The following is a 26515-nucleotide window of genomic DNA, read 5'->3' as shown; positions in this document are numbered from 1 at the left end:
TCTACTTCTTATTCGCCGTAACCTCTTTATTTATGTAAAGAAGCTTATTAAAGAAAAGCCTCCCAAAGCAATAGAAAATTTACGATAATGGTACGAGAAACTGGGATGTTTACTGCAAAAATGCATTGAACAAGATAGATGACCAGATGCAAACCAATGATTCTTCAGCTAATTGGTTCTGTGATAATCTACTCTATTCACTCTATTGGATATTTGTAACTCGGGATTGATATCGAATGAACAGAGGAGAATATTACGAACTAGAGTGAAAGTTTAAAAGATTAAGGCAAAGGAATATCAAGGTCAATGTAATGGACTTCCGATCTGTGCCAACAACCAATGGACTATCATGTAATAGTGATCCTAGAAATTTTAATTAAAATTTTACTCATAATGAGGATGAAAAGAGTGATTAACGATTCGAGTCAATAAAAAAACAAGGGAGATAATCCCTAAAATCTATTAAAACAATTAAAACGTTTCGGTATTATCAGATCTTATCAGCGGAGCTTAGCCCAACCGTTACTACTAGATCATTCATTAGGTGGGGGATAGAATAAAAATTAATTTCTGTTCATGGCGGAGATATTTGATTCGGGAAAATTAAGCTTTCAGCTCAGCTCTGACTGAACATAACTATGATCAAAAACGCTCCATCCATGATCATCCAATCCTTTTCTCGAGCTTTGCCTAACTAACCAATAAGGTGTTTAAGTGTAACTTGGAGGATATTTGGTTGTCATTTCTACAAGACGAGCGACCATTTAGACACTTCCCATGGCTTATCCTATCATTACCGCGACTTGTTTCGAAAATAAATATATTTAACATCGATTAAGGACCGAGCCAGCCTTGAGGGTGGCCCAATGGAAGAGTCGTTAATGTAGTCTTTGCTTTGACACTTAAAATGCTGGGTTTAAATCCTCTTGAGATCAGCTTTTCTCTTCATCCTTCATGAGTCGATAAAATAGAGTATCATTCAAGTCCCGAAGTCGAAATTATCGATTGACGATCTATGCCATCATGCAATGGGCTGCTTGAATCCTTGCCCAACCGTGGAGATTCGGCGAACAAGGGAAGTAAACACAATAGTTGGAGTACACTGCCATCGCTGCCATTTCATGAATTCAGCTTTCTGTAACATCCTATATTACTGCGAACACACGCACACATATAAATCCTATCAATCACACATGCATCCATACACACACACACATATATATATACACAAGATCTATAAGAGTGGTTGTTCAGCCGGTACATTGGACTAGGGCTCGGAGAGCTGAGGGCGAGTCCGTGAATGTGTGTAGGGTTCTTAAAAAGAAAAGACCCTTTCTCCAAGAAAAAAACTTCACAGCCCTCTTGAATTGTGAAGGGACTAGCGATACCCGAAAGTAGACCCTGCAGATATATCTGGTGCTGGTGTAGTATGTGATATACATACATGTTTCTGGTATAGCTTGTGATCTACATCAGTTCAAATGGTATAGTTTGTGATCTTCACAGACTTTCAGTCTCATTTAGATTTCATTTGTTGGAATATTTTAAGATCAAATGAGCAAAATCTCTTTATTGCATTTTTAAATGACATCCGTGCCGAATACAAATAGTCACAGTATTCACGTTTCTAGTATGAAATAATAATCAATAAAAATTTTTCTTTTTCTTTTATTTTTTAAATGTTTAACTCACGCCTCTAATCATAATTGCAAATTTATAACAAAATTTTGACTGTAGATCACAAGCTAGTGTAGATTTAAGCCGCTGTAGATCACAATGGCATGTAGATAACATTCTAAACCGGTACCGAATTTTCTTTATATAGAACAGTTAAATTAAGGTGGCGAGCTGGCAGAATAGTTAGCGCACCGGAAAAGATATGCTAAGTGGTATTTCTACTGACTTCATGTTCGAGTTCAACCGCCGCCGGAGTCGACTTTTCCTTTCATCCTTTCGGGGTTGATAAAATAAGTACCAGTTGAACATTGGGATCTTTTTTAAAACGAGGGCCACATTTTTCATTAACGAAACACTTTGAAACTTGGAACACTGGTAGAATGTGTCATATAAAACATCTTTTTCTCTTAGTCTTCTTAAAAAAAAAAGAAATCCATAAGTTATTCCATGTTAAAGTTGTCGTATTTCTGTAATTTCAACCAATCACTGACGTCCATTCAGCCGATATACATTAAGTGCCGACTACATAAACAAACGATTCTGAAACAATTAACCCTAACCCTAACGCTAGGGTTAGGGTTAAAGCAAATTTAAAATGAAAAAAGCAAATAAAACGAAGGTATGGAGATTAAATACGCTTTACATCGCTTAATCAGCCAAAGGAGTAAATGTAAACAACTGAATACTTGTCAGTGATTGGTTGAAATTATCGAAATAAGACAATTTTTTACATGAAATAAATTCGAATACAAAAATATTTTTCTGTTCTATAACACAAAATAGATAAGTATACGAAGTTTGAAAGTCTTTCCGTACCAAAAACACTACATAAAACATTAATGAAAAATGTGGCCCCCGTTTTAAAATAGATCAGAACATTGGCATCGATGTAACCTACTTACTCCTCCCTCGAAATTGCTGGCCTTGTACCGAAATTTGAAACCCATTTAGGATGGTTAAGCTATTTAGGTCTGTTGTAGAAATAAACACATGCAAAACGCTTTTATAAGTCGTAGTTCCTTGCTCTGTGTCAAATGTTCATGGTTGTGGCCGTTCTCCTTTGAATTTATGTTTAAGTGTGTTGGTTTATTAATCATTTCTTGCAATTATGTAGTGGTAAGATCAGAAAGACTGCAATCAACTGCCGTACAGATAGGTATGGCACATGAGATTATACGTCATTCGTATTTCTCAAAGGAATTAACAATATAGGCTAAATAAACTACTTCAGTTGAGAATCTCAACCAGATTGGAGTCGTCTGTCGGAAAGTTTGATTGAATAAGAGGTGTATACTGAATTGTGGTCGATGGAGTTGAGTTGTGTCAACAATGGTGAAGAATGTACCAATTACGGTTATACTAGTACAAACAGATGTTATAGAAACAAAAGCGATAAAACAAACACAGATTACAGTCTGAAGAGGAAAGAGCGAGTACAATTAACATGCATTAGTTAAACATATATCTTTAACTGGTCATCGACGTGTGTTAACGTATGTGACCTAGACAAACAGAATCAGTTGGATAAAGCATAACAGGAATAAGAACACTTGGATTTTGAAGTTTCATAATGATACACGATTAAATTATACGAAATGACAATATTCATCGTAATGGTTTTCATTTCTTTAAAAAAATTAAAAACCAGTAACGTACTAGATTTTCTTGCAGCACTTGAAAGACCTCAAAGACCATGGGTAGACGATCTAGTTAAACAAATTCGAACCTAAATTGGAGAGAAAGGTACAATCAAAGGAAAAGGAAGCATATTGTGTCCATCAATGTATATTGAGACATAGTTTAATTGACTGCGATAAAGAGATTTAGTTTTATCCTTTTATGTTCTAAGTTCTAATCATGCAGAAGTTGAACTGAGTTTTCTTCTGATTGACAAAATAAATATTAGTTACATACGGTCCGATTTCATCAACATCTCTTCCCTGTAAAGTTGTTGCTTTGCGGTTTGGTTAAATATTGGTACTTGCTTCTTTAATTTGCAATGTCTTCATAAAACTTAGACTTTAGGATAAATGAATTTTTGTATCAGGAGTAAATATTAAATCAATTGTAAATTAAATTATATCAGTTTAAATGTGTAAATTTAAATCGACGAAAACAAAACACAATCCATCCTCCAATATACAAAGTTGTATGTTGTTGGCACTCGGTCGCTTACGATGTCGAGGGTTCCAGTTGATCTGATCAACGGAACAGCTTGCTCGTAAAATTAACGTGCAAGTGACTGAGCACTCCACAGACACGTGCACCCTTAACGTAGTTCTCGGGGATATTCAGCGTGACCCCCCGAATTATAGGCACAACAGAAACAGGAAGTAAGAGTGAGAGAAAGTTGTGGTGAAAGAGTACAGTAGGGTTCGCCACCATCCCCTGCCGGAACCTCGTTGAGCTTTAGGTGTTTTCGCTCAATAAACACTCACAACGCCCGGTCTGGGAATCGAAACCGCGATCCTATGACCGCTGGGCCATTGCGCCTCCACTACAAAGTTGTATAAGAAATGCAATAAACACGTCCAAATATTTTCCCACTTTTCCCATTATATGATGTGTTTTCCTATTTACGAATTTTATATTTGACTTCTGTATTTTCAAGTGTAGCAAGTACTGGCTGTTGTAACGTTGTTTCAATCCCCGGTGGAAGCTACTTCACCTCACATTAAAGTATATACACGGAAGGAGTAGGACTAAACATATTTCCTCTTTCTTCTCACATAAGACAATGTTGGTGGGTTTCTCATCAAAAGAAATGCATTCCTAGCGAGTTTTTAACACTTTTTAAAACAAGGTTAAACAAATGCTTAGTTTTGTAAAGTTTCATTCATAAATAATCATTTTGTCAGTCGTCATCATCTGTTAAATGTTATTATTTGAACTTAAAATAAATATGGAGTCAAGATTCGAAATTGCTACTGGGCAATTTAAAAAAAAAGGTTAGAAAATAAAAAAAATGTCTCAGTGTCACCACTTGCGCAATAGTACACTTACTGCAAGAGTTGTCTCATTATTATAGAAATGATTTTAATTTACAAACATTAGTCTCTGTTGGGTGCGAAAAAAATAAATACCTGCTCAAAGAAAAGAAAAGAATTGATGAGACAATCGTTGGCGAGAGAGGTATCCAATCTGTAAAGTAGGAAGGTTAAATGACATGTCAGACCACGTGGAATGTTGTGACAGCATCTGTCCGAAAGAAGCTGGAAATTCTACCGAAGGGTAGGTATGTCAGATACATAAACATTATTTTGGGTATCTATGAAGCCAACTAAGATTCTTGCACGTAATCACTTCTTCTGCTAAGTAATAAAGCCATATTTTTTTAAGATCATATCTTACCGTTTTATTGTCATAGCTGGATTGGAGGTGAATTACCTCAATATATTTTGCTGCGCGTATACGTCAGCTTTGATTTGATAAAGACGAGATTTTAAAAGTTTTATTTCCGACTTGGAAGGCTTTGAAAATTACTTTCACCTCTTTAATCCTTGTCATTTTAAATCAAATATTATGTAATGTTTATAGATGCCCCCCGCCGTGGTCGATTGACACTGCTCTCATAAATCTGAAGCGTAACTACACGTAGAATAACAATTACTTGTATCAAGATTACAATTGGTATTGTCAGGCATGTAGCTCAAGTAAACCCACATAGCCTTCATTGATTGCATTCCTAAATATTAAGTCCATTAACACTATTGCAACTGATCTTCTCTAAATAACGTTAACCATTAAATAATCTTTTCTAAATTGAAAGGCCTTACCCCCACCCCGACATTTTGACATTTAATACGGAAAACCTTCTAATCTGTTATCTTGTTTATATTGAGCCTTCTCTGGTCGACAGGGAAAGTAAGTGCCTGGTTCAAGCTGAAGAATATGGTACCAGATTTAACATTAGTGAGTATACAAATATTTTTTTACATGGGCACAAACTTATAAGGGGTTTGGGTTCAACACTTTGTTGCATGTAAGTGAAATGAGTTCGCTTTAATAGACTAAATATCCAGGTCTTGATTCCCTAAACAATCTATACTCAACAAGGTACATATGCCATTAAATTCAAACAATACTGAACTCTTGTATATGATATATGTTACAGTTTGAAAACTTTCACACTCCGCACTACTTTCAAACTCGTCCAAGCTAAAATTTAAATATTGGATTCGTATTCTGTTAAAACTTAAAATACGGTTAAATTCTAAGAAAATAGGGGTTCTAGTCTGGTTCGAAATTTTTGTTTTACACATTTGTTTTAAACCTGACCCAGAAGGTATTTTAAAGTTTTAAATCTGGTTGTCGATTTAGATATCGGAGCTAATACTTTAAACACGAATTATATAAGGCTTACAATTTTACAATTATTAGCCATGCTTACTAAATGTAGCTTGTAGCGAACTATTGACAGCAATGTTGTTTGCAAAACGATTACTATCAATGTTTTCGTTTTTATTTTGATACGACCAATTCTCATCAACTTTGAACTGATACTTCTACAATATCGACTAACTTATACATTGTCATTACCTTCAACAGAAACTCAGGCGGTGTCCGAAGTTGCTATCCCGATGTTTCCCAGAAACCCGAAATGGGTAGAATTTTCTCCACCGGTACGCCTTCATGTTAAATATGATATCGATGACAAGGACCCTCTTCGAGCTTTGCTAGCAAAACTGCCAGATTATAGTGAATCGCAGCTAACTATTTCTCAATGTATACATATTGTTGGTCAAAGAAAGGAAAAATAGATCAGGTCTATCATTTGGAAGTTGTTTTTTTTTGAAGATTGATATATAAAAACAAAAATTAGAATTTTTCTAAATGTCGTTCAGACACTCAAACGTTACTGATCTGAGATGTTAATCTGTATTTTGTAATTTTCATAATGTTTTTCACTATGGAATCTTGACTCTTAATTTTATTGAAAGGTTATTTTTCAAAAAGTTGCTGAAATAAAACTGGGAAAAAAGATAAGCGACAGAATTAGACTAAATTGGACTAAATGCCTTGCGTTCTTTAGTTACATCACTTAATGTTTCGAGTTCAAATCCTGCCAAAGTCAATATTAATTTTCATCTTTCGAAGGCCGATAAAATATGCACGTCGGTATAATCAAATGTCTGAAGCATGACTGTAGTCCAATGAATGTAACCAGTAAAAGATCATTGGACACACGATGTCATCACTGTAACAGTTCAATACCGAACCCTAAGTTTGAAAACTTATTCTATCGGGAACCAGCTACATCGAAATTTTCTAGAATATTTTTCTCTTGTGAAAATTGAATTACTGATAAAACAAATTTACACTTATATTTTATTTACTTAATACTGACTTAGTATGCCTAGCATGTTAGACTTAACAATTTAAAGATAACCACAGACACCTAATACTCAGTATGTGGTTATTTCTGAAATCTTTCTTTCTCAAATACTAACTCGAGATCCATGCATTGTTGTTTAGCCCCGGGTCAACCATTATAGGTATGAGATCAAATGCGTGCCAGTAGTGATGGTTCCGTCTTATTGTACATAAATTGTTAAGGCGCTTGTGATTCGAAGGGATTTACCTGCTATCGATAGCAGAACAAGCAACTGAAGTCGTCAATTTACTAATATTAAGCTGAAAATAATCGTATCGATATCGAAAAATCTCTGGAGGTTAGTTACCGCCAGGCTTCCTAGAGTATAAAACATTGTCAGTATGTAACGCTATTCAAAGTCAATTCCTGTGGAGTTTGAATTGGGAAATATTTTACTAAATACTGTGAATCTTTTATTCAATGTGACTTTAATATTATCAGTGTCTTCTACTGTCGCCTCGGGCCGACCAAAGCCTTGAGTGAATTTGGTCGACAAACTGAAAAGAGCCCGTCGTGTATGTATATATATATATATATATATATATATATATATATATATATATATATATATATATATATATATGTGTGCGTGTGTGTGTGTGTGTGTATTTGTGTTTGTCCCTCCCACCATCGCTTGACAACCGATATTGGTGTATTTACGTCCCTGTAACAAAGCGGTTCGGCAAAAGAAACCGATAGAATAAGTACTAGGCTTACAGAGAATGTCATGGGGTCGATTAGTTCGACTAAAGGTGGTGCTCCAGCATGGCCGCAGTCAAATGACTGAAGCAAGTAAAAGAGTAATTAAAACCACTTTACAATATATCTATATTTACAATAAACGACTTGTCAGTTCATTAGTGTTTCTTATTCTTAAAACGTAGATTCCAAAGTCGGGTGGAACTGGAAGCAGTTCTATTGTCTTTATCCTCCAATCCCGATTAGAGATTGGAAAGTTGTAAAAATATGAATAAACACAGTAACGATAACGTTAATAGTTGGCGGGGGGTGGGGGTACGAGAATTTCTGAATGAACACTCATCTTTTTGATATTTACTCGCGTTTTAAAAGCGTTTTAATGACCGAGGTTCAGCGTCTCTCTCTAGATAAATGGTTATGAAACCGACAAATTTCACCCACCACTACCAAAATATAAGCTTTTTTTATTTTATTTTTTTGCGCTCTCATCATCTTTATAATACAAAACCGTTTGCATTCATAAAATTCTTTTGATTTTCTTTTTCTTCTAACAACAAATTTTAAGCTGAAAATTTTCAAAAAATGTGCTTTTGACTGGGGATTGGCATACTGCCGATGAATACCGCATTCATTATTTGAAGCATTTAAAGTAATGATTTTATAACCAATGAATTTTAAGCCACTTTCCTTACAGCGAGAGTCGAAACTCTTTGTTGTCTGCTCTATTATTTTTTCCATTTCATTGCTTCGTATGCCGGAGATGAAAGATAGTCGAGAGTCTGTCTGTTAAAAGAGATACTTGGTTGAAAGGTTAGGTTTTATTCATCTATTGCTGGGTCAAAGAAGTGACAGCCAGGGATTGGTGCGACTGCAGCAGTAGATTATAACAATTATTTAAAAGAAGTCTGCCGACACGATTTGCTTCGCAATCCAAGGAAGATTGGTGGTCCCGGCAGAATTGCTGAAATAGACGAAACCCTTTCCAAGGAGTATAAAGGCTACCCGAATAGTGGGTTTTCGGTGGTGTGTGTCGCGAAACTGGAGAAATTTTCTTTTCGCCGTACCTTCTCGAGATAGTAAAAACTCGAAGATTGCATTCGTCCATCAGTTCTGCTGCTAACAACTGTTTACCCCTGACGTGCCTGCTCGAATATTCCTAAGATACCAATTTTGTCATAGAACGGTGAACCATAGCGCTGAGCTTGTAAACTCACAAGCCTGGACCCATACTCATTTTCTTTATTTGGCACTACTGCCATAACACAGATGGGGACACTACAAGAACAGACACAACACCACAATGGGGACACAAAACATAAAACGAATGACAATGAGATGTTATATAATGAAGAAATGAAATGGCTGCATGGGCCCCATAACCATGCAGTACCATTTAAATAAACTATTTACCATCGTTCACTTTTTTCTGTTATTCTTAATTATCTGTTTTTTCTCTCTTTTTTTTTTTTTTAAATTATATTTATAACATAAAACACTTACTTTTTTCCTTTTTTGTTCTTTTTTTTTCAGATTAAAACATTTTTTTTTTAATACCTCATAAACGGCTCCAAGTCCCTGAGTTCGATCACTGGTGGCAGCTCGTCGAACATCACCGCTACTCCGGGCGGATCAATTTTATCTCCGCACATGTCTTAGTTTTTCGTACGTGTCCCTATCGACCACAATGGCCTTCACATTTTCGGAGTAGACATCTGTTGGTAACTTAATTCTTATAATATGTTTGAATTTAAGAATTTTCTTCTCTGTCTCCTTATTTTTTGAGTAAGTTACAAAATTCCAATTGTTTTCCCATCTTCTTGATTTTTTCTCTTCTTCTCCTGTTACTGATGTATTTCCTTCTCCAACTCCAAACCATTTCTCCCATTCATCGTCAGATGTTTCAACTCTCGAATCATCTTCCTTCGCTGGGGAAACCTGCGTCATTATCGCTGTTCCCTCCTTCTGTAAATTCACCTGTTTAGTAATTGCCTTCTCTCTTTCTTGCTCCGTCACCTCTTCATCTGCCTTCCCTCTGGTTACAGCTTCCTTTTCCAATTCATCTTTCTTCTTTTTCTGGTTCTCTGGTGGTGAGTTTGTTCTTCCACTCCTTCGTTTTCTTTCCATTACCGTGAATCCCTCCTGCGCTGTTTTCTTCTGTCTCTGTCTGTACTACCTGGTTCGTGTCTTCCTGTTGGTTCTCTCTGCGGGCATCTCGCCTTCATGTGGCCTTTCTCGCCACATGCAAAACATGTAGGCGGCCTGCCCTCTACTTTCACTCTTAATTTTTGGTCGTCGGGTAGCGCTATCTCCTCATCAATTCTTTTTAGGTCTTCCACTGTTGCCTGGATAGTGAGTTCGATCCCATATCCCCAATAATCCACACTTTGTGTTCTTGTGGCCTTCAATATCTTGGCCTCTTCCTTCATATTGTACTTTATTGCCGTCATGAGCCATGCTTCATCTAGTTCTAGGGGTAGTTTGCCTATTCGCACTCTGGCCACATGTTTGCCACAGTACGACGGTAACAGCACCCATTCCTCCGATCGTATAGCTTCCGTAGAGTTCTTAATTGCTTCTATTTCTGTTGCAAAGCGTACCTCCACAGTGGCATATTTTTTTCCTCGAGTTACAAAAGTTGTTTGCTTTCTGATACCTTTCAGACACTCCTCGATCTCCTCAACTGTCGCGAGCTCTATCCTTCTAGTTGCCACCTTCATGGTTTTAAAAACCACAGTTCTCTTTCTTACACCTTCTGTCAGTTCCACAGGCGGTGTCAACGTCAGCGTGTTTCCGACCCTCGCCAGCGACTTCTCACATTCCTTCATCTTCTTCGGATCAACCTTAATTTCGATTATTTCCAGTTTTCCTTCCTCTGTTCCTTTTCCAGTCGCGGCCGCATAACTTTGGCCACCTACCGGTGCTTTCTCCATTTTCCACAACGGGAAGACACACACAAAAAAAAAAAACACTAACAATATCAACAATTAACACCAATAATTAACACTCAATTTTACAACAAAAAATACTCAACTTTGCAACTCACATAAAAAACTCTACGTCATCGACAACTCAAATTCCAAAAAAATTGCTTTCAACACGTCAGTGGACACTATTTCTCTTTATTATAGGCACGAATGCCTCATTTACAAAGAAGGGGGACATTACAAGGACAGACAACACAAAACGTGGGGTACATAGATCGAATTATGAGATGAAATGAGTAAATTACAATATGATGATGGAATGGCTTACGAGTCCCCCAAAGCTCGCAGTTTCATTTCAGTTTTCTTATACAGTTCTTATTCTTTCATTATTATGTATGGTTTCAGCTCCTCCACCGTTACGACGCTTGGCAAAGTGTTGTAGCCCACATATAACCCACTTACTTGGAAATTAAATCTGTCTATTTCTCGCAGCTTCTTCGCTATCCATTCCTTCACCACTATTGCTTTTGTTTCATCATCAAACGTTCCGGGTTCTAATTTCAGTCGCACCAATTCTTTTATCTTAGATATCGTTTTTTCCGTTTCTACACCCTTATTGTAGAAAAGTATTGTTCTAATATTTTAAAAATCTACCTTTCCGATTATCCTTCCTTCTGCCTTCGCCTTTTCCTTCTGTTCCTTCAACACAGTCCACCAGTTTAGCCACCTCTCGTGTCTTGTCAACAGTTTTTCCTGCTTTGTATCTTGGGTTTCAATCTTAGTTACGTTCTGTTTCTCGCTATAATTTCCATCTTTCTTTGTTACGTTCTGTTCCTCGCTATCATTTCCATCTTCCATCATCTTTTTATTCTTTTCCCTTTTCTTTGTTTTTGGGGACTTTGGCGGCGATTCAGTCCGCATACGCTTTTTTTCTCCATTCTCCTCAGTCTCTTCCTGCTTTTCTTCTTCCTGTTCGGTCAGTACCATTTCCTCCTCACAGACCTCTGTTTCTTCTATTTTGCCTTCTTCTACGATTATTTCTCTGCGAGGACACACCGCTTGCATGTGACCTCTACTTCTGCATTTGTAGCATACTGGTTGCCTTCCCTCCACCACGATCCGTAAACGAGTGTCATCGGGAAGCACTAATTCCTCAGCAATGTTGTGCAGGTCCGGTAGGGTAATGTGGACTAGAATTTCTACCCCAAAACCCCACCATTCGATTTCTCTCGACCTCTCCACTTTACTGATATCCACCTTGTCTTTGCATTTATATATTACCGCTGACACCAACCATTCCATATCTATCTCCAACGGTACTCTACCAATTCTCACTCTCGCCGCCCTTCTACCGCAATACACTGGTAAAAGGGCCCATTCTTCCGTACTCAGAGGCATGGTAGAGTATTTCTTAGCTCCTTGCTCCGCCTTCAAATACACCTTCACCGTTCCGTATTTTTTTCCTCTCATAAACAGCACAACTTCCTCTGTGATTTCCTTCAGACACTTCTCAATCATTTCAGTGTCCGCTATTTCTATTTTCTTGGAGCCGATTCTTAAAGTTTTATATGTGATAATTTTCTTTTCTGCTTCTTCCATCACTTCTTTTGGTGGGTCGACCCGCAAACAGTCTCCCTCCTTCTTCAAATATTTGAAATGTTTCTTCAAATTTTCCATATCTACCTTCACCTCTCTCATTCCCATGTCGCTGATCGGCCTGCCGCTGCTAGCTGCAGCTACGTAGCTGGTAGTCATATTAAACCACCTCAGCAATGGCTTTCAACAACAAAACAATTCCAACAAAACGGCAACAATATAATAACAGGTAAATCTTTATTACAGGCACGATGGCCTCATTTACAAAGAAAGGGGACATTACAAGGACAGACAACACAAAACGTGGGGTACATAGATCGAATTATGAGATGAAATGAGTAAATTACAATATGATGATGGAATGGGGTACGAGTCCCCCAAAGCTCACAGTTTTCTTATACAGTTCTTATTCTTTCATTAGTATGTATTGTTTCAGCTCCTCCGCCGTTACGACGCTTGGCAAAGTGTTGTAGCCCACATATAACCCACTTACTTGGAAATCAAATCTGTCTATTTCTCGCAGCTTCTTCGCTATCCATTCCGCCACCACTATTGCTTTTGTTTCATCATCAAACGTTCCGGATTCTAATTTCAGTCGTACCAATCCTTTTATCTTAGCTCTCTTTTTTTCCGTTTCTACACCCTTATTGTAGAAAAGTATTGTTCTAATATTTTAAAAATCTACCTTTCCGATTATCCTTCCTTCTGCCTTCGCTTTTTCCTGCTGTTCCATCAACACAGTCCACCAGTCTAGCCACCTCTCCTGTCTTGTCAACTGTTTTTCCTGCTTTGTATCTTGGGTTTCAATCTTAGTTACGTTCTGTTCCTCACTATAATTTCCATCTTTCTTAGTTACGTTCTGTTCCTCGCTATAATTTCCATCTTTCTTAGTTACGTTCTGTTCCTCGCTATCATTTCCATCTTCCATCATCTTTTTATTCTTTTCCCTTTTCTTTGTTTTTGGGGACTTTGGCGGCGATTCAGTCCGCATACGCTTTTTTTCTCCATGCCCCTCAGTCTCTTCCTGCTTTTCTTCTTCCTCTTCCTGTTCGGTCAGTACCATTTCCTCCTCACAGACCTCTGTTTCTTCTATTTTGTCTTCTTCTACGATTATTTCTCTGCGAGGACACACCGCTTGCATGTGACCTCTACTTCTGCATTTGTAGCATACTGGTTGCCTTCCCTCCACCTCGATCCGTAAACGCGTGTCATCGGGAAGCACTAATTCCTCAGCAATGTTGTGCAGGTCCGGTAGGGTAATGTGGACTAGAATTTCTACCCCAAAACCCCACCATTCGATTTCTCTCGACCTCTCCACTTTAATGATATCCACCTTGTCTTTGCATTTATATATTACCGCTGACACCAACCATTCCATATCTATCTCCAACGGTACTCTACCAATCCTCACTCTTGCCGCCCTTCTACCACAATACACTAGTAAAAGCGCCCATTCTTCCGTACTCAGAGGCATAGTAGAGTATTTCTTAGCTCCTTGCGAGTTTATGTAGCACCGCAGGTATGAAACATTTCTTTGAAAAGATATCGGAGTGCATAGCTCAATTTCTTTAAATTCTTAACGTTCCGCTACATTGTTTTATTTCATAATTTTCTTTTATTGACAGTTCAAATTTTCGTTTCACTTCGACTGTTTTTTTCTAACGGCAGGTCGAAAGCAAGAGCTGTGACTATGGTAATATTATTTTAATTGTATTTATAAATATTTAAGTGGTTGCAAGAAAGCAAAAAAGCTGTTAAAAAAATTCATTATTTTATCATTATCTTTAATTTTTCTCAAAAAAAAAAAAATACTTCCTTTTTGTTTGTTTGCTTTCATTAAATTTTCACAGTCCTCTTGTCTTGTTACGATACTGTTTTCATGGCAGCAAACAATTTCTACTTGTGAGGACACTGGACTCCTTTCATTGCCTAAAAATATTTATCGTTAAATGTTTCAATCTTCTTTATTCATTTTTTTCGAAAAGAAAAAATGAATGCAATATTCGTTACCAGCATGTAAAACTACATCTGTATGGACAATCTGAAAACAAGCTATTGAGAACAGAAAAAATCTTCAAGCGGTCAAAAGAAATCGAAGATCCATTCTTCTTGGCCATCATAATTTATTAAAACCATAATTTTATTAAACATTTGAATGCCTTTTTCTCTTTCTTTGAAGACGCACAACCAGACCGAAACACTGTGGTGTCTCGGAATCTTCTTACTTCAACGAATCAAATAACTTGTGAACGCATAGTCTGAATGTTCTCCGTAGACAAAATGCTGCCGCATTTAACACATTCACGTTCGAATCAGTAGAAACGTATTAATGAATATCTGAATTATGGTTTATTCTAAAAATATTTCGTTATTCTACAAATTCTTTATATACATTCTACAATATATGCATTTACTATTTAATTAATCATTGTTCTATATTTACCATTGTCATTCTTCTGTGAGATTGAATTCACTTATCTGCAACTATTTTAGGCTGAGAGGAACGTATAGTTCTCTGGGTTGAACACTGAATTCAGAAGATAGAAACCGCATTCCTTTTTGAATTTCATCCTTGACTCTTGTTTATCGACACTTTGGAATATCACCTTGAAGGGTTTATTCGATTAAATCGGCTCCAATATTCTATTCCTCTTTTTGCTGAGCCACTGAGTTACAGAAATGTATACGAATTAATACAACATGTTAAACGGTAAACAGGCACGCCCCCACCTCACATTACTGGCTTTTAACAGTTTCATCAACTGATTTCAATCACAAAACATTGGTTGGCCCGGGGCTATAGCAGAAGACACTCGATCAAGGTGCCGTGCAATGGTACTGAAACAAAAACCACATGGTTGCCAAGTGAATTCCTTAATTACCAACCCATGCCTGTGCCGATATAGTTATTATTTGAACAAAAGTTCAGATGTCACGGGGACGATTTAATTCCCTTATAATTTCGGGTTTGCTAAACATAACCGGATTTATAGGGGAACAAAAGGGGCATGTCTGATATCGTCCCACCCTTCTGTGACGGTGGTGGTGGAGTTTTTTAACGAGGTGCCTTTCTGGCAACTTTTGCATGAAAAGGGAACCCCCACAATGCATAGGCATTTATCTCTGAATAGCTTTTTCCTTTTTCTTAAGATTCTCCAGTTAGCTTACTTTGGGATTGAGTAAATTAACTACATAGTCCAAAAGCAGCTAAATTCCCTTCGGGATAAAATGAGCGGATTGATACAAAAAAAGAATAAAACCAAAGCACTAATAAATGATAATCAGTACTAATTATGTCTGTTTATCTATCTACCTACCAATCGATCGAAGTCGTTGTAGTTCTTTTTCTTCCCATGACCAACAAATTTCAATTTACTTGCGATTCAGACACGTACACGCAAGTATTGCCACTCTTAAAACTTCATTATTCAGTTCGACATCAAAGTCTTTTGATAGGTTTGTTAGGATCTTTTTTAAAACGGGGGCCACATTTTTCATTAATGTTTTACGTAGTGTTTTTGGTACCGAAAGACTTTCAAACTTCGTATACTTATCTATTTTGTGTTATAGAACAGAAAAATATTTTTGTATTCGAATTTATTTCATGTAAAAAATTGTCTTATTTCGATAATTTCAACCAATCACTGACGTCCATTCAGCCGATATACATTAAGTGCCGACTACATAAACAAACGATTCTTCGTTTTATTTGCTTTTCTCATTTTAAATTTGCTTTAACCCTAACCCTAACCCTAGGTTTAGGGTTAGAGTTAGGGTTAGGGTTAATTGTTTCAGAATCGTTTGTTTATGTAGTCGGCGCTTAATGTATATCGGCTGAATGGACGTCGGTGATTGGTTGAAATTACAGAAATACGACAACTTTAACATGGAATAATTTATGGATTTTTTTTTTTAAGAAGACTAAGAGAAAAAGATGTTTTATATGACACATTCTACCAGTGTTCCAAGTTTCAAAGTGTTTCGTTAATGAAAAATGTGGCCCCCGTTTTAAAAAAGATCCGGTTTGTTATATTTACGAGAAAAAGGTGAGAATATAGCTTCCAAAATTTTAACTTTCTAATGATAATTTAGTAGTAATTATAAAATTCTCTTTCACACAATATCTAAAAAGGTTTTTCAGCTTTAGAATATAACGGTGAATCTTGTTTTTCACTAAGCCGAACCTTATTTTTTCCTAAAATTTTCCATGGTCTTTTCTCCAAAATTCTATATGTTTAAGGTCAATATGTCAATCAAAATGACATCACCCGAAACACTGGTCTGAATTAATTTCGAGATGTAGTGGGGGTGATTTCCTTTTTTTTTTTTTTTTGTTTGTTTTTGTTCAGCGAGTTCTCTTGCAATGTTTTTGTGAAGAGTTCGTGTTGGGATGTAAAAGTGAAAGAAAACAATAATAGGGAATATACAAAAAGAAACTTGGCTATCCTGATTTCTTTTCTCCGATGCTACTCTGAGTTAAACGACGTTGTTGAAAATAAAATGAAATCTATAATAATAACCTACTTTCATGCTTTATTTTATTTGTTTTAATCATTTGGGGTAATCAAGTTATTTTGTGCATTCCCAATTATTGTTAGTTTCTTTCATTGATATTTCACTTAGATTTTTCTAAAGCTTTAAATTTTCATATTATTTTTCTGTTAGCATTTGTCGATGCATTAGAATTTGTTTTAATTTAAAAAAAAAAATGAAATTGTCATTGTACTTTTTTTTCAATGTATTACGATTTATTATTTTTGTGTTGATGCTTACAAGGCGATATAAATTTGGCTGTTTTCGATACCATTTCCACTTTCGCAAAAAAGATTTCTCTCCGCCTCCCACATATATCTCATTGAAAGGATATGTAAGCATTCAAAATGTACTCGATATATTGAAGATGATCTGGAACAAACCCTTGAAGTATAATAGGATCAGATATAGGCAGACAAAAGGGTTTGTGTTGACTGCTCTGATGACCAAGATCTGGAATATAAGTCTTGTATGGTTTAACAGTACAAATAAAACTTTTCAAAGAGTTGATTTGTATTAAGTGGTGGATCTTTGGAAAACTTTCTGAAATTGCTTCAGGGTAGGTATGAAGATTTGGAAACGGGTGCCGGGAAGATGTGTGGAAATAGAAGCTATACAGAAACAACAGATAGACTAAAGAAAAATAATTCTATTGTAAATCCAGTATTAGCCTCGAAAGAAGTTGTCCTTTCTGCAAGACAAAATTTCAAATGAGAGACTTTCACTATCATCCTTAAATCCATTGTTTGTTACCTCACGAAAGATAGAGAAGACTATCAATCGGTACAAGCTTAACGCCAACTTTAGCAGTTTATCTAATGCAAGGATAAAAACTGAAGCTTTTTTCCTTATGGTTTTACTAATGTGTTTGGAGATGATATTATGCAGTTTGCAGCCCTTTATAAGCTCAGATCATGTCTCACTCCATTTCAACAGGCATTGTTAATCCATGATGAAAGGGCTTGCTTGATACCTTTCATAGTTTTGATGTAGTTATTAGAATATATTTAAGCTTGGTGGTCACTAGCTGCTCAGGAAAGAGGTCATTCAGTAAATTGGGTGATACAAGATTATCAGAGAAATACGATGATGTATGAAAGACGAAGTGCCCTGGCTTTTTGGTTGCAAATGATACAACTTGAGGAAATCATTAATTTTTCAGATGCCTAGCAAAAGAAAATAGTATCTGGCAGGAAGCAGAGTGCAAAACTTGTACTCAGTTTAGATAATTTTTTGCACTGATAGATGCATTTCAAACTTGCCCAGTTTCAATAACATGTAATAAATGGGTTTTAAAATGTAAATTTGATTTGTCTGTCTTGGATTCTAATTTGAAGTGATCCCCCTCCCCAAGCAGGTTTAAATCTGGCCCTGTTGATAAATTCAAAACTAATATTGAACTGGAGTCAATGTAATCGGTTACATTCCCCTGACCGCTCATATGGATCTTTGTGTTCTTGTGTCTGTTCATCTTCCTGCTGTTGTAATCGTTTCTAACAAAGTACAACACCGTGTTTAATCTTGTATCTACTTTCTAAAATAAACTTTTCTGAATTATTTAAAAAAAAATACAATTGAATGTATGTATGTATATCTCTGTTCCATGTTGTAGACCAGTTTTGCGGCTAACTGAAATTGTGTACAGGTATACGCTAGCTATCATTTTGAAATACTTTCCTGTATTTGGAAAGCTAAGAATATTGTATACCTCCCAAATATAGAAATATAACTAATCTAGACTAATCATGTAAATTAGCACTAGTTTTTAATATAAAATAAGATATATGGGAATAACATTTTGTTAGTTTCTACGTTTGTTGCGCATTTTTAAGAAGTTTTTAAAACAATTTATACCAAATATATTTGTTTTGGGTATAAATTAGAATAAACCTTGGAAAGGCCTGGTATTTGTGCTAGGATAAAATGAAAAGAGAAAATAATAGAATTACAAGCGACATCTTCGAATGAAAATTTATGGGGTGGGGGTTACCTTTTACCCCGAGTGGGGCTTTTATGGGAATGACAATTTTGGGTCTGATTGAGGAGCCGGGGATGAGGTGCTTTGGACGACGCACACACTCTAGCTACACCTTTGCACGCATGGCTATACAGTGGTCAGCCTGAATTTGACTGGATCTTATGAGAGAAGTAAGGAAGGACATAGATATTCAGAGAAAAGTGGTTGACTTGAGAGAGCTTCGTGTTTTTGATGTTGTAAAAGTAAATATTTTAAGTATCTGCGGTACGTATCTGATTGAATAAAGGAAGATATGAGAGGAAGTAAGGTAAGGGGGAGGAGAGAAGACTATATAGGAAAATTCAAGTGAAGAGATTTATGGGGACGACTGTGAAATCAGCTTCTAGAAAATCCATACTGAGCGTATGTTTAAGTGTACGTGTGTGTAAGGAAGGATGGGTGATATGGAGGTACATGCATATGTACGTTTGAACGTATTTGTATGTCAGAGTGTAAGAGAGTGAAAAATATCGTGAGACAGAGGATGGAAGAAAGAGAAAGGGCGAAGGACACCAATAGTCACACACTACATATACAAGGTGAAAAAGCGCGGCTTAGTGGTTAAGGAATTCAGCTTGTGATCGTAAGGTCGTGAGTTCAATTTTTCGGCGACGCGTTGTGTCCTTGAGCAAGATACTTTATCTCACGTTACTCCAATCCACTCAGCCTGAAAAATGAGTAGTACCTATATTTCAAAGGGCCAGCCATATCACATTCTGTATCATTCTGAATCTCTTCGAGAACTTCGTTAAGGGTACGCGTGTCTATGAAGTGCTCAGTCACTTGGACGTTAATTTCATGAGCGAGCTGTTCTGTTGATCGGATCAACTGGAACCCCCCCGTCGTTGTAACCGACGGAGTGCCACATATACAAGACATACTCTTAATACACTCAGTTCTACATGCATAAAGACTAATAACCCAAGACGTATGTAAACTTCTTGAAATTTATGAAACAGCTAAATGAAATTAAAAAAAATTTTATTACGGAAATATCTCAAAAAGTTCATCAAACATTTCAATAACATCCAACTTATATTAAAATACTTACCATACTCTCTTGATATATGTATGACTATATCGAGAAACTTATTTCGTTTTCATAATTTCCATTGTTATTTAATGCCACATTCTCTTTACAGTCAAAGAATTGTATACTATAAAATATACTGTTTGGACATACGGAAAGTTTTCTGTCCTGAAATTGCCTGGTTAGAAGCTTATACGGATACAGTGACACTACCGTACATTTAGTAACTATGTTATGGCAACCAGCATGTTTCGGAAGATGTTTAAGAACTCAAAACTGTATAAAACATTCCTACAAATATTAAAAATAAGGTGAAGATGACTGATTTCACACTAGTCTTCAAATATTTGGATGAGGCGTCATATAATACGCCCTTCACTCTAAGAGAAATGATCTTTGTTGCCAGCATTGTAGTAGTTTCCAGAGTGTATCACCCTGTCAAAGGCCTTCTCCAGGTCATAAAGGTCAGGTTTGGTAGTTTACTCTTGGCTAAGTCTTTCTCCTGCAGCTGTCTCACCAGAAAGATTGCATCTGTGACATATCTTCCGGGAATGAAACCGAACTGAATTTCATCGAGGCTAACTATATTCCAGACGAAATATACTATGACCTTTATAGCTCGTGCAGTAATTTGATGCCTTTATAATTCTTTCTTGTGCATCTCCCTTTCCTGTTTAGTAGAAAACCTTATACCGTACACCTTATACCGTACAACCATATTTTGGTACAGAGGATGTTTAAGAATTGAAACCTGAATAAAACACTCACACAAATATAAAAAAAAAAAACAAGATAAAGGTGGCTCTGACTTCTTCACACTAATCTTCAAATATTTCCCTTGAGTACACATTCTTAGCCTCTAATCACAGCGAAAGGTTGAAAGAGACTGAAACATATTTGAAACGAAATGTTTGGAGAAAACATCACAGGCTTTGTGACGTCATAATGACATTATAGAAAACTTAACAAATTCTTTGGACTTGACGAATGATACTTAATTTCACACACACACACACGAACGCATATGTATACACACCTCTACGTACACACGCAAATGTGTGTGTGTGTGTCTAACGGTTGTTGTTAAGGTGTTGGTTGTCAGTATGAAAGATGGAAGAACAGCGATCGACGTTTTAAGGAAATATTTATTTACCGTTACTTTGTATAATGCCTTACCTCGACGGACAAGTGTGTGTATCATATAAAAACTATAGAGTTATCTTTTCTTGTATGTTGTTGCTATTTATGTTTGGTTAATTGCTAGCTGCCCAAAGAGTGAATTTTTAATGTAGGGAGTCGATAAAATGATACCTTCATTGTGCATAACAATTAAACAGCACTGGTGTTGTGATAAGACACTGTGTCAAAGTTGACATTCTCACCGTAAACCTTCTCTCAGTTGAAATATCTCACTAACTTGATTCTGTCTGTGGTCCCCTCTACGTCATCTCCTTTTTGCCAACTAACTTTTCCTACTGTTTAGTAGTATTTATAATTTTCCAAATTAGTTAGGAGAGACATATTGTTGAGAACAATAGATTTCGTTGGCGGTCTGTTATCTCTATTCTAGCTTTTGGTGGCCTAGAAGAGATTAGAAGTGTCAAGTGCAAAGACATTATTCTGCCTAGCGATGGCATTTGGCAAATGTAACTGCTGTCACTCACAGGAAAACTATTGTTTTACCGTGAGAAAAGTGCTGTTGAACTGTTAAGTGAAATTTGGCTATCGAGGATCGAATCCACGCCATGTCTGCATGATCCACAACATATATATATATATATGAACATATGTATATATATATATATATATATATATATATATATATATATATACATTTACGTGCATATGTTTGTTTATATGATACACATATGCATATTTATTAACGTATTTATATATATGCAATCTGCACCAGTCTCTTTAATAATCTGCTTATCTATCTATCTATCTATCTATCTATCTATCTACTATGTTCTCCTCCTCTTTAACATTTACACTTTCTCTTTTCCTGTCTCTCACAACATCCGAAGTGTGTGTGTGTGTGTGTGTGTGTACATTGCAATTCTAATACATGCGTCATACAATCTACCCTTCACCGGGAGAGAATTCCTTTACCCTTAGCTAAATATTCCTCCATCATTTATCTTACTGGAAGATTGTGTCAGGGGCAAGTCTTTCGAGTATAAAACCGAACTGAAATTCATCGAACTGAAATTCTATTCCAGATGAATTGCTTTATGATTCCCTCCATGACATTCATAATCTACTCTACTGATTTGATGCATCTATAATTCCTTCTTCTGCATCTCTTTTTCCCTTTTAGCAGTTTACAATAGTTATAGTACACCATTGGGTTGGGCACCTTCCCTGTATTACTTGATTAACTATTCTGGTGACCATCAATATGCTACCTCATCTGATATTTTGAGTACATTTGCAACTGTGCCAGATAGACACCGGTTTTCCCCTCTACATGTATCATTATCCACCACGCTGATGATGTCAGCTTGAATTGCTGATCCCTTTGTAGAGTCAGAATGAGATAGCCTCCCAAATTCATCGTGTCCATTCTTCTCATTCACCAATCTCCTACATTTACATTCCAGATTGTTGTCAGCAATGCTGGCAAGTGTGTTCTTCATCATCTCAGTTACACTTCTCTCAGATAACATGTTTCCATAATTCTTAGTATATCAAATGGGTAAAACAAGCATCAGTTGAGATGTTCAAAACATCGGTGTATATGCCGAAACCAAATTATAATAGAAACTTAAAAAGTGACAGCTACTATTGCAGAGGAAGAAGATGACAAAAAGCAAAACTGGGCAATCATTGATGCATGGGATTCTCAACAGATCAACCCTTGTTTTGTGAAATACCTATCGTAGGCGCAGGCGTGGCTGTATAGTGAGAAGCCTGCTTCCCAACCACATGGTTCCTGGTTCAGTTCCATTGCGTGGCACCTTGGGAAAGTGTCTTCTACTATAGCCTCGGGCCGACCAATGCCTTGTGAACAGATTTGGTAGAGGGAAACTGAAAGAAGCCCGTCGTATATATAAAGAAGCCCGTCCCGTCGTATATATAAAGAAGCCCGTCCCGTCGTATATATAAAGAAGCCCGTCGTATGTGTGTGTGTGTGTGTGTGTGTGTGTGTGTGTGTGTCTTTGTATTTGTCTCCCATCACTGCTTGACAACCAGTGTTTGTGTGTTTACGTCCCGCAACTTAACGGTTCGACAAAAGATATCGATAGAATAAGTACTAGGCTTAAAAAATAAGTCCTGGAGTCGATTTGTTCGACTAAAACACTTCAAGACAGTGCTCCAGCATGACCACAATCAAATGACTGAAACAGATAAAAGAATGCCGGGTGAAATATCAGGTCTTCAAATTATAAGGGAAGCTTCTCCAGATTCAGTTTTCAACACTGCAGTACACAAATTTGATTAGAATTAATGCCGTAAGCTCCAATATTCAAACGGACTTGTTTTCTAGGACTCCAGAAAGTGTCTATACCTTTTGTCTGGCAGTTTACTTTGTCTTTCAAGTCTTAAAGTACAAGGGAATGAGATAAAATCTTTTGCACTGACTCTAAAAAATATCCGATACTAGATAGGTGTCAAAATAAATCTGCTGTAGAGGCAGTCTTGCAGAATCTATCAGAATTCTGATTAGAGAGAAACAAAACTGTACTCCTAAGCAGCTAGCAGAGGCGAAGAGTGCACTGGGATCACATAGTAGATATGCAGTCATAGTTTCTTCTTTATATTCCGGAATAAAGTACTAGTCTGGGCTTTCAAAATATCAACATATTTACAGAATAGTAGTCTAGATATGGTAACGTTTGTTTCTTTCGATTCAACTTTCTGGAAAAAGATATGAAAGATATGAGAAACGAGTATGAATTGCAATTCAGATTGAAAATGAAGCAACTGAGATGGCTCGAAAATGTGACAATGATATGGAATACAGGAAGTTTTACTTATACGAGTAATTTAAAGGAAATATTTTATCCAGAGCTCAATCCTATACTTAAAACACAAGATTATGCAATCGCTGCACTCTTGAAAATTTCAAAATTCTCACCACTTAAGCCTCCAGCCATAACCATTCTGAAAGAATTTCTTACTGAAACAAAACTTTCGGCGAAACAGTTATCCAATAAGTGGCTGGTACTCTGTCGATTACGATGATGAATGTTTTCGTTGATCCTATCAACGAAACAGCCTGCCCGTAAGATTGACGTGAAAGTGGATGAGCACTCTACAGACATGCGTACCCTTAATATAGTTCTCAATGAGAATGTGACAAGGCTGGCTCTTTGAAACACAAGTACTACTTATTTTTGCCAGCTGGATGGATTGGAGCAACGGGAAATAAAGTATCTTGCTCAAGAACTCAACGCGCCGCCGGGAATCGCATTCACGATCTTATCCTAATCCCTGCCCAATAAGTAATAGCACTTTGTAAGTACACAATTTAACTGATAATTAACTAAACATATATCAATTTGCATGTATACAGATCTATAAAAGTTAAACTTACCTTACTACCGACTTATTAATAGATAATGATATAAAATTTATAAATGTATTTTGATAATGGTTCCATCTGTGTCAAGAGAGCTAAGCCAGCTGCTTCTGTTGATATAATTATGAGAAGGTTCAATAGCATTATGGTGTAATAAACGACCGTGCGAACCAAAGGAGATGGCGACGAAATGGAAGATGACTCCTTTAAACGCGTCGCACGGTCGAACACAAAACATGTAATAGGACATAGAAGGCTCGTAATGAGAAATGCGAGCCAAGTGCCAGTAAAGGAACAAGAGAGTGACAAACAACCGTTAGAGATATAAAGAGAGTAAGTTTATTAACATAGTGAAACTGTAGTGTCTGTGTGTGCGTGCATGCGGCATATATAAATAACACAATACATAAGTCAGGCCTTCGTGTGAATAAGAGTATGTATACAAGAATATGAATGACGGACCGTCGTATAAGCAAGAGTGTGTGTACAATATGTGTGTATACAATAATATGTGTATATGTGTGAATGACGAATACAGAGCATTGAAAGAGTGTCTGTAACACAGTAGATAAGCGTCCTGAACGAAGATAAAGAAAATACCAGTTCGTATAAAAGTTACACAAGAGATAGAATGTTCATACGCAGGAAGTTGTGGCCGGAGAGCAGAGCTGTGGTGTCACATGTTGTGTGTATTGAGCGTCGATGCTACGACCGGTTACCTGGTACAGAAGATTCTCGCAGGTTGGTTCTGACTGTTAACTTCGTGGTGGAAATAATCCACTCATACAGTGTCGAGATGAAACTGCGTTTGTTGTTGGCGTGTACTTTGGTGGTGGTGTTGCTGGCGACGACATTGTGGTAGACAGTACATTGGTAGTAATGACGTCGTCGCTGGAAATTGGCTGGTTGGTATGTGGTCAAACGACCAGACCTGAAAAGGTCTGTGGTCGCGACGACTGGCGTAGTTGGAGCAGGCTTATTTATAGATGAACAGGGGCTCACCGGAACAGCAGAAAAACACTCTCTCACGTGACCTTATTAGAAGGCCACGATTGGACGGTATGCACCCTGGCGCGAAACAGAACTGTAGACAATTGCCGCGCAAATAAGAACCAATCAGGGTGGTGGACACAAGGGTCCAAGGCAGCCGAAGGCTAGATGTTAGCAGCTCCGATATCATTTGTGATTGGATGCCCGAGAAAGAGAGAGAGGTTTCACTACAATGGAATTCTATTAATTATACTTTAAGAAATATATATTAGCGACAGAGGGCAGTGTTATTAGCGAGAGGTAATATTTATCTCCACTTAAACGTATATGTTCTGCTAAAATAAACTGTAGTGCTGTAGATACTATGAGAGAAACTCTCATATTGGCTTTCGGTGCAAAATGCACGCTTGTTTACATCACTAGTGGGGAAATAAATCCCCACCATCTTCAGTGCCAAGATCACAAGATCACATGATTTTGACCATCCTTGGTCTTATCAATGATGTAAGCTTGATCGCTGGAGATAGCAGCGACTCATCTTCCTGCTAGTGACATGTAGAAAAACAGTACCAGAACAGGCGCTAGGGTTGTTATTAGCCAGCGAGGCAGTATTAATACCGAAAAGTAATATTTATCCTCACTTAAACATGGATGTTCATTTAAAACAAACTATTCTGTGGTAGATACCATGAAAGAAACTCTGATACTAGCGCTTGGTGCGAAATACACTCCTATTTATCCCTGCCATCTCCAGCGCAGAGACCTTCCTTAGTCTCGTCAATGATGGACGCTCGACCACAAGAGATAGCAGCAACTCATCTTCCTGCAAGCGATATATAGGAAAACAATGCCAGAAGAGGCGGTGGTGTCTCGATAAGCCAGTGAGCTTGTTAAAAGATATTTTGGGGCATCGCTTTGTAGTGTTAAGTCGAACCAATAAACCCCAGTACTTATTTTAAAGTCTGGTACTTATTTTATCGCTAAGTAATGGAAACGTAACCAAAACAATACCGGTTGTAAAGCGATCTCACTGCCTGTCACCTTGTCATCTTATGTTAAGGAAATATCTTTTTACCATAGCTTCTGATTGACCCCTTCTTTGAGAACGAACCTGTAGTAGAGGGAAACTGTGCGGAAACCTATCTTATGG

The 26515-nt window shown here is 37.0% G+C and overlaps 2 protein-coding genes across 5 annotated transcripts; one reads left to right on the top strand and one right to left on the bottom strand.

Moving 5' to 3' along the window:
• The first annotated feature begins 3624 nt into the window (after window positions 1–3624).
• LOC128247852 (uncharacterized) lies at window positions 3625–7495 on the top strand. Of its 2 annotated transcripts, none has more exons than XM_089352273.1 (3): window positions 3625–4912; window positions 5537–5589; window positions 6226–7495. In XM_089352273.1, exons 1-3 carry the CDS (start codon window positions 4839–4841, stop codon window positions 6435–6437), a joined length of 339 nt encoding a protein of 112 aa, XP_089208399.1. In that variant the 5' UTR covers window positions 3625–4838; the 3' UTR covers window positions 6438–7495. The 2 variants fall into 2 exon arrangements, with proteins under 2 accessions (XP_089208399.1, XP_052823996.1); XM_052968036.2 differs by having other exon boundaries at window positions 3631–4908.
• Window positions 7496–9286: 1791 nt separating this feature from the next.
• LOC106876213 (uncharacterized) lies at window positions 9287–20779 on the bottom strand. Of its 3 annotated transcripts, none has more exons than XM_052968037.2 (3): window positions 19872–20779; window positions 14714–14936; window positions 9287–14199 (listed from the first exon to the last, which is right to left on the bottom strand). In XM_052968037.2, the coding sequence occupies exon 3, from the start codon at window positions 12427–12429 to the stop codon at window positions 11317–11319; it is 1113 nt and encodes a 370-aa protein (XP_052823997.2). In that variant the 5' UTR covers window positions 12430–14199; window positions 14714–14936; window positions 19872–20779; the 3' UTR covers window positions 9287–11316. The 3 variants fall into 3 exon arrangements, with proteins under 3 accessions (XP_052823997.2, XP_052823998.2, XP_089208398.1); XM_052968038.2 differs by having other exon boundaries at window positions 20619–20779; XM_089352272.1 differs by lacking the exon at window positions 19872–20779 and having other exon boundaries at window positions 14714–16718.
• Window positions 20780–26515: the final 5736 nt, after the last annotated feature.

This window comes from Octopus bimaculoides, chromosome 5 (assembly GCF_046866305.1).
Source record: "Octopus bimaculoides isolate indiv1 chromosome 5, ASM4686630v1, whole genome shotgun sequence".
Classification (NCBI taxonomy): Eukaryota; Metazoa; Mollusca; class Cephalopoda; order Octopoda; family Octopodidae; genus Octopus; species Octopus bimaculoides.
This window is presented reverse-complemented; position numbering and strand designations above follow the sequence as displayed.

Coding starts and splice junctions, on each gene's coding strand:
- LOC128247852 (XM_089352273.1), top strand. CDS start 4,839: ATGACATGTCAGACCACGTGGAATGTTGTGACAGCATCTGTCCGAAAG. Junction 4,913..5,536: donor GAAATTCTACCGAAGGGTAG/GTATGTCAGATA, acceptor TCTGGTCGACAG/GGAAAGTAAGTGCCTGGTTC. Junction 5,590..6,225: donor TGGTACCAGATTTAACATTA/GTGAGTATACAA, acceptor TACCTTCAACAG/AAACTCAGGCGGTGTCCGAA.
- LOC106876213 (XM_052968037.2), bottom strand. CDS start 12,429: ATGACTACCAGCTACGTAGCTGCAGCTAGCAGCGGCAGGCCGATCAGC.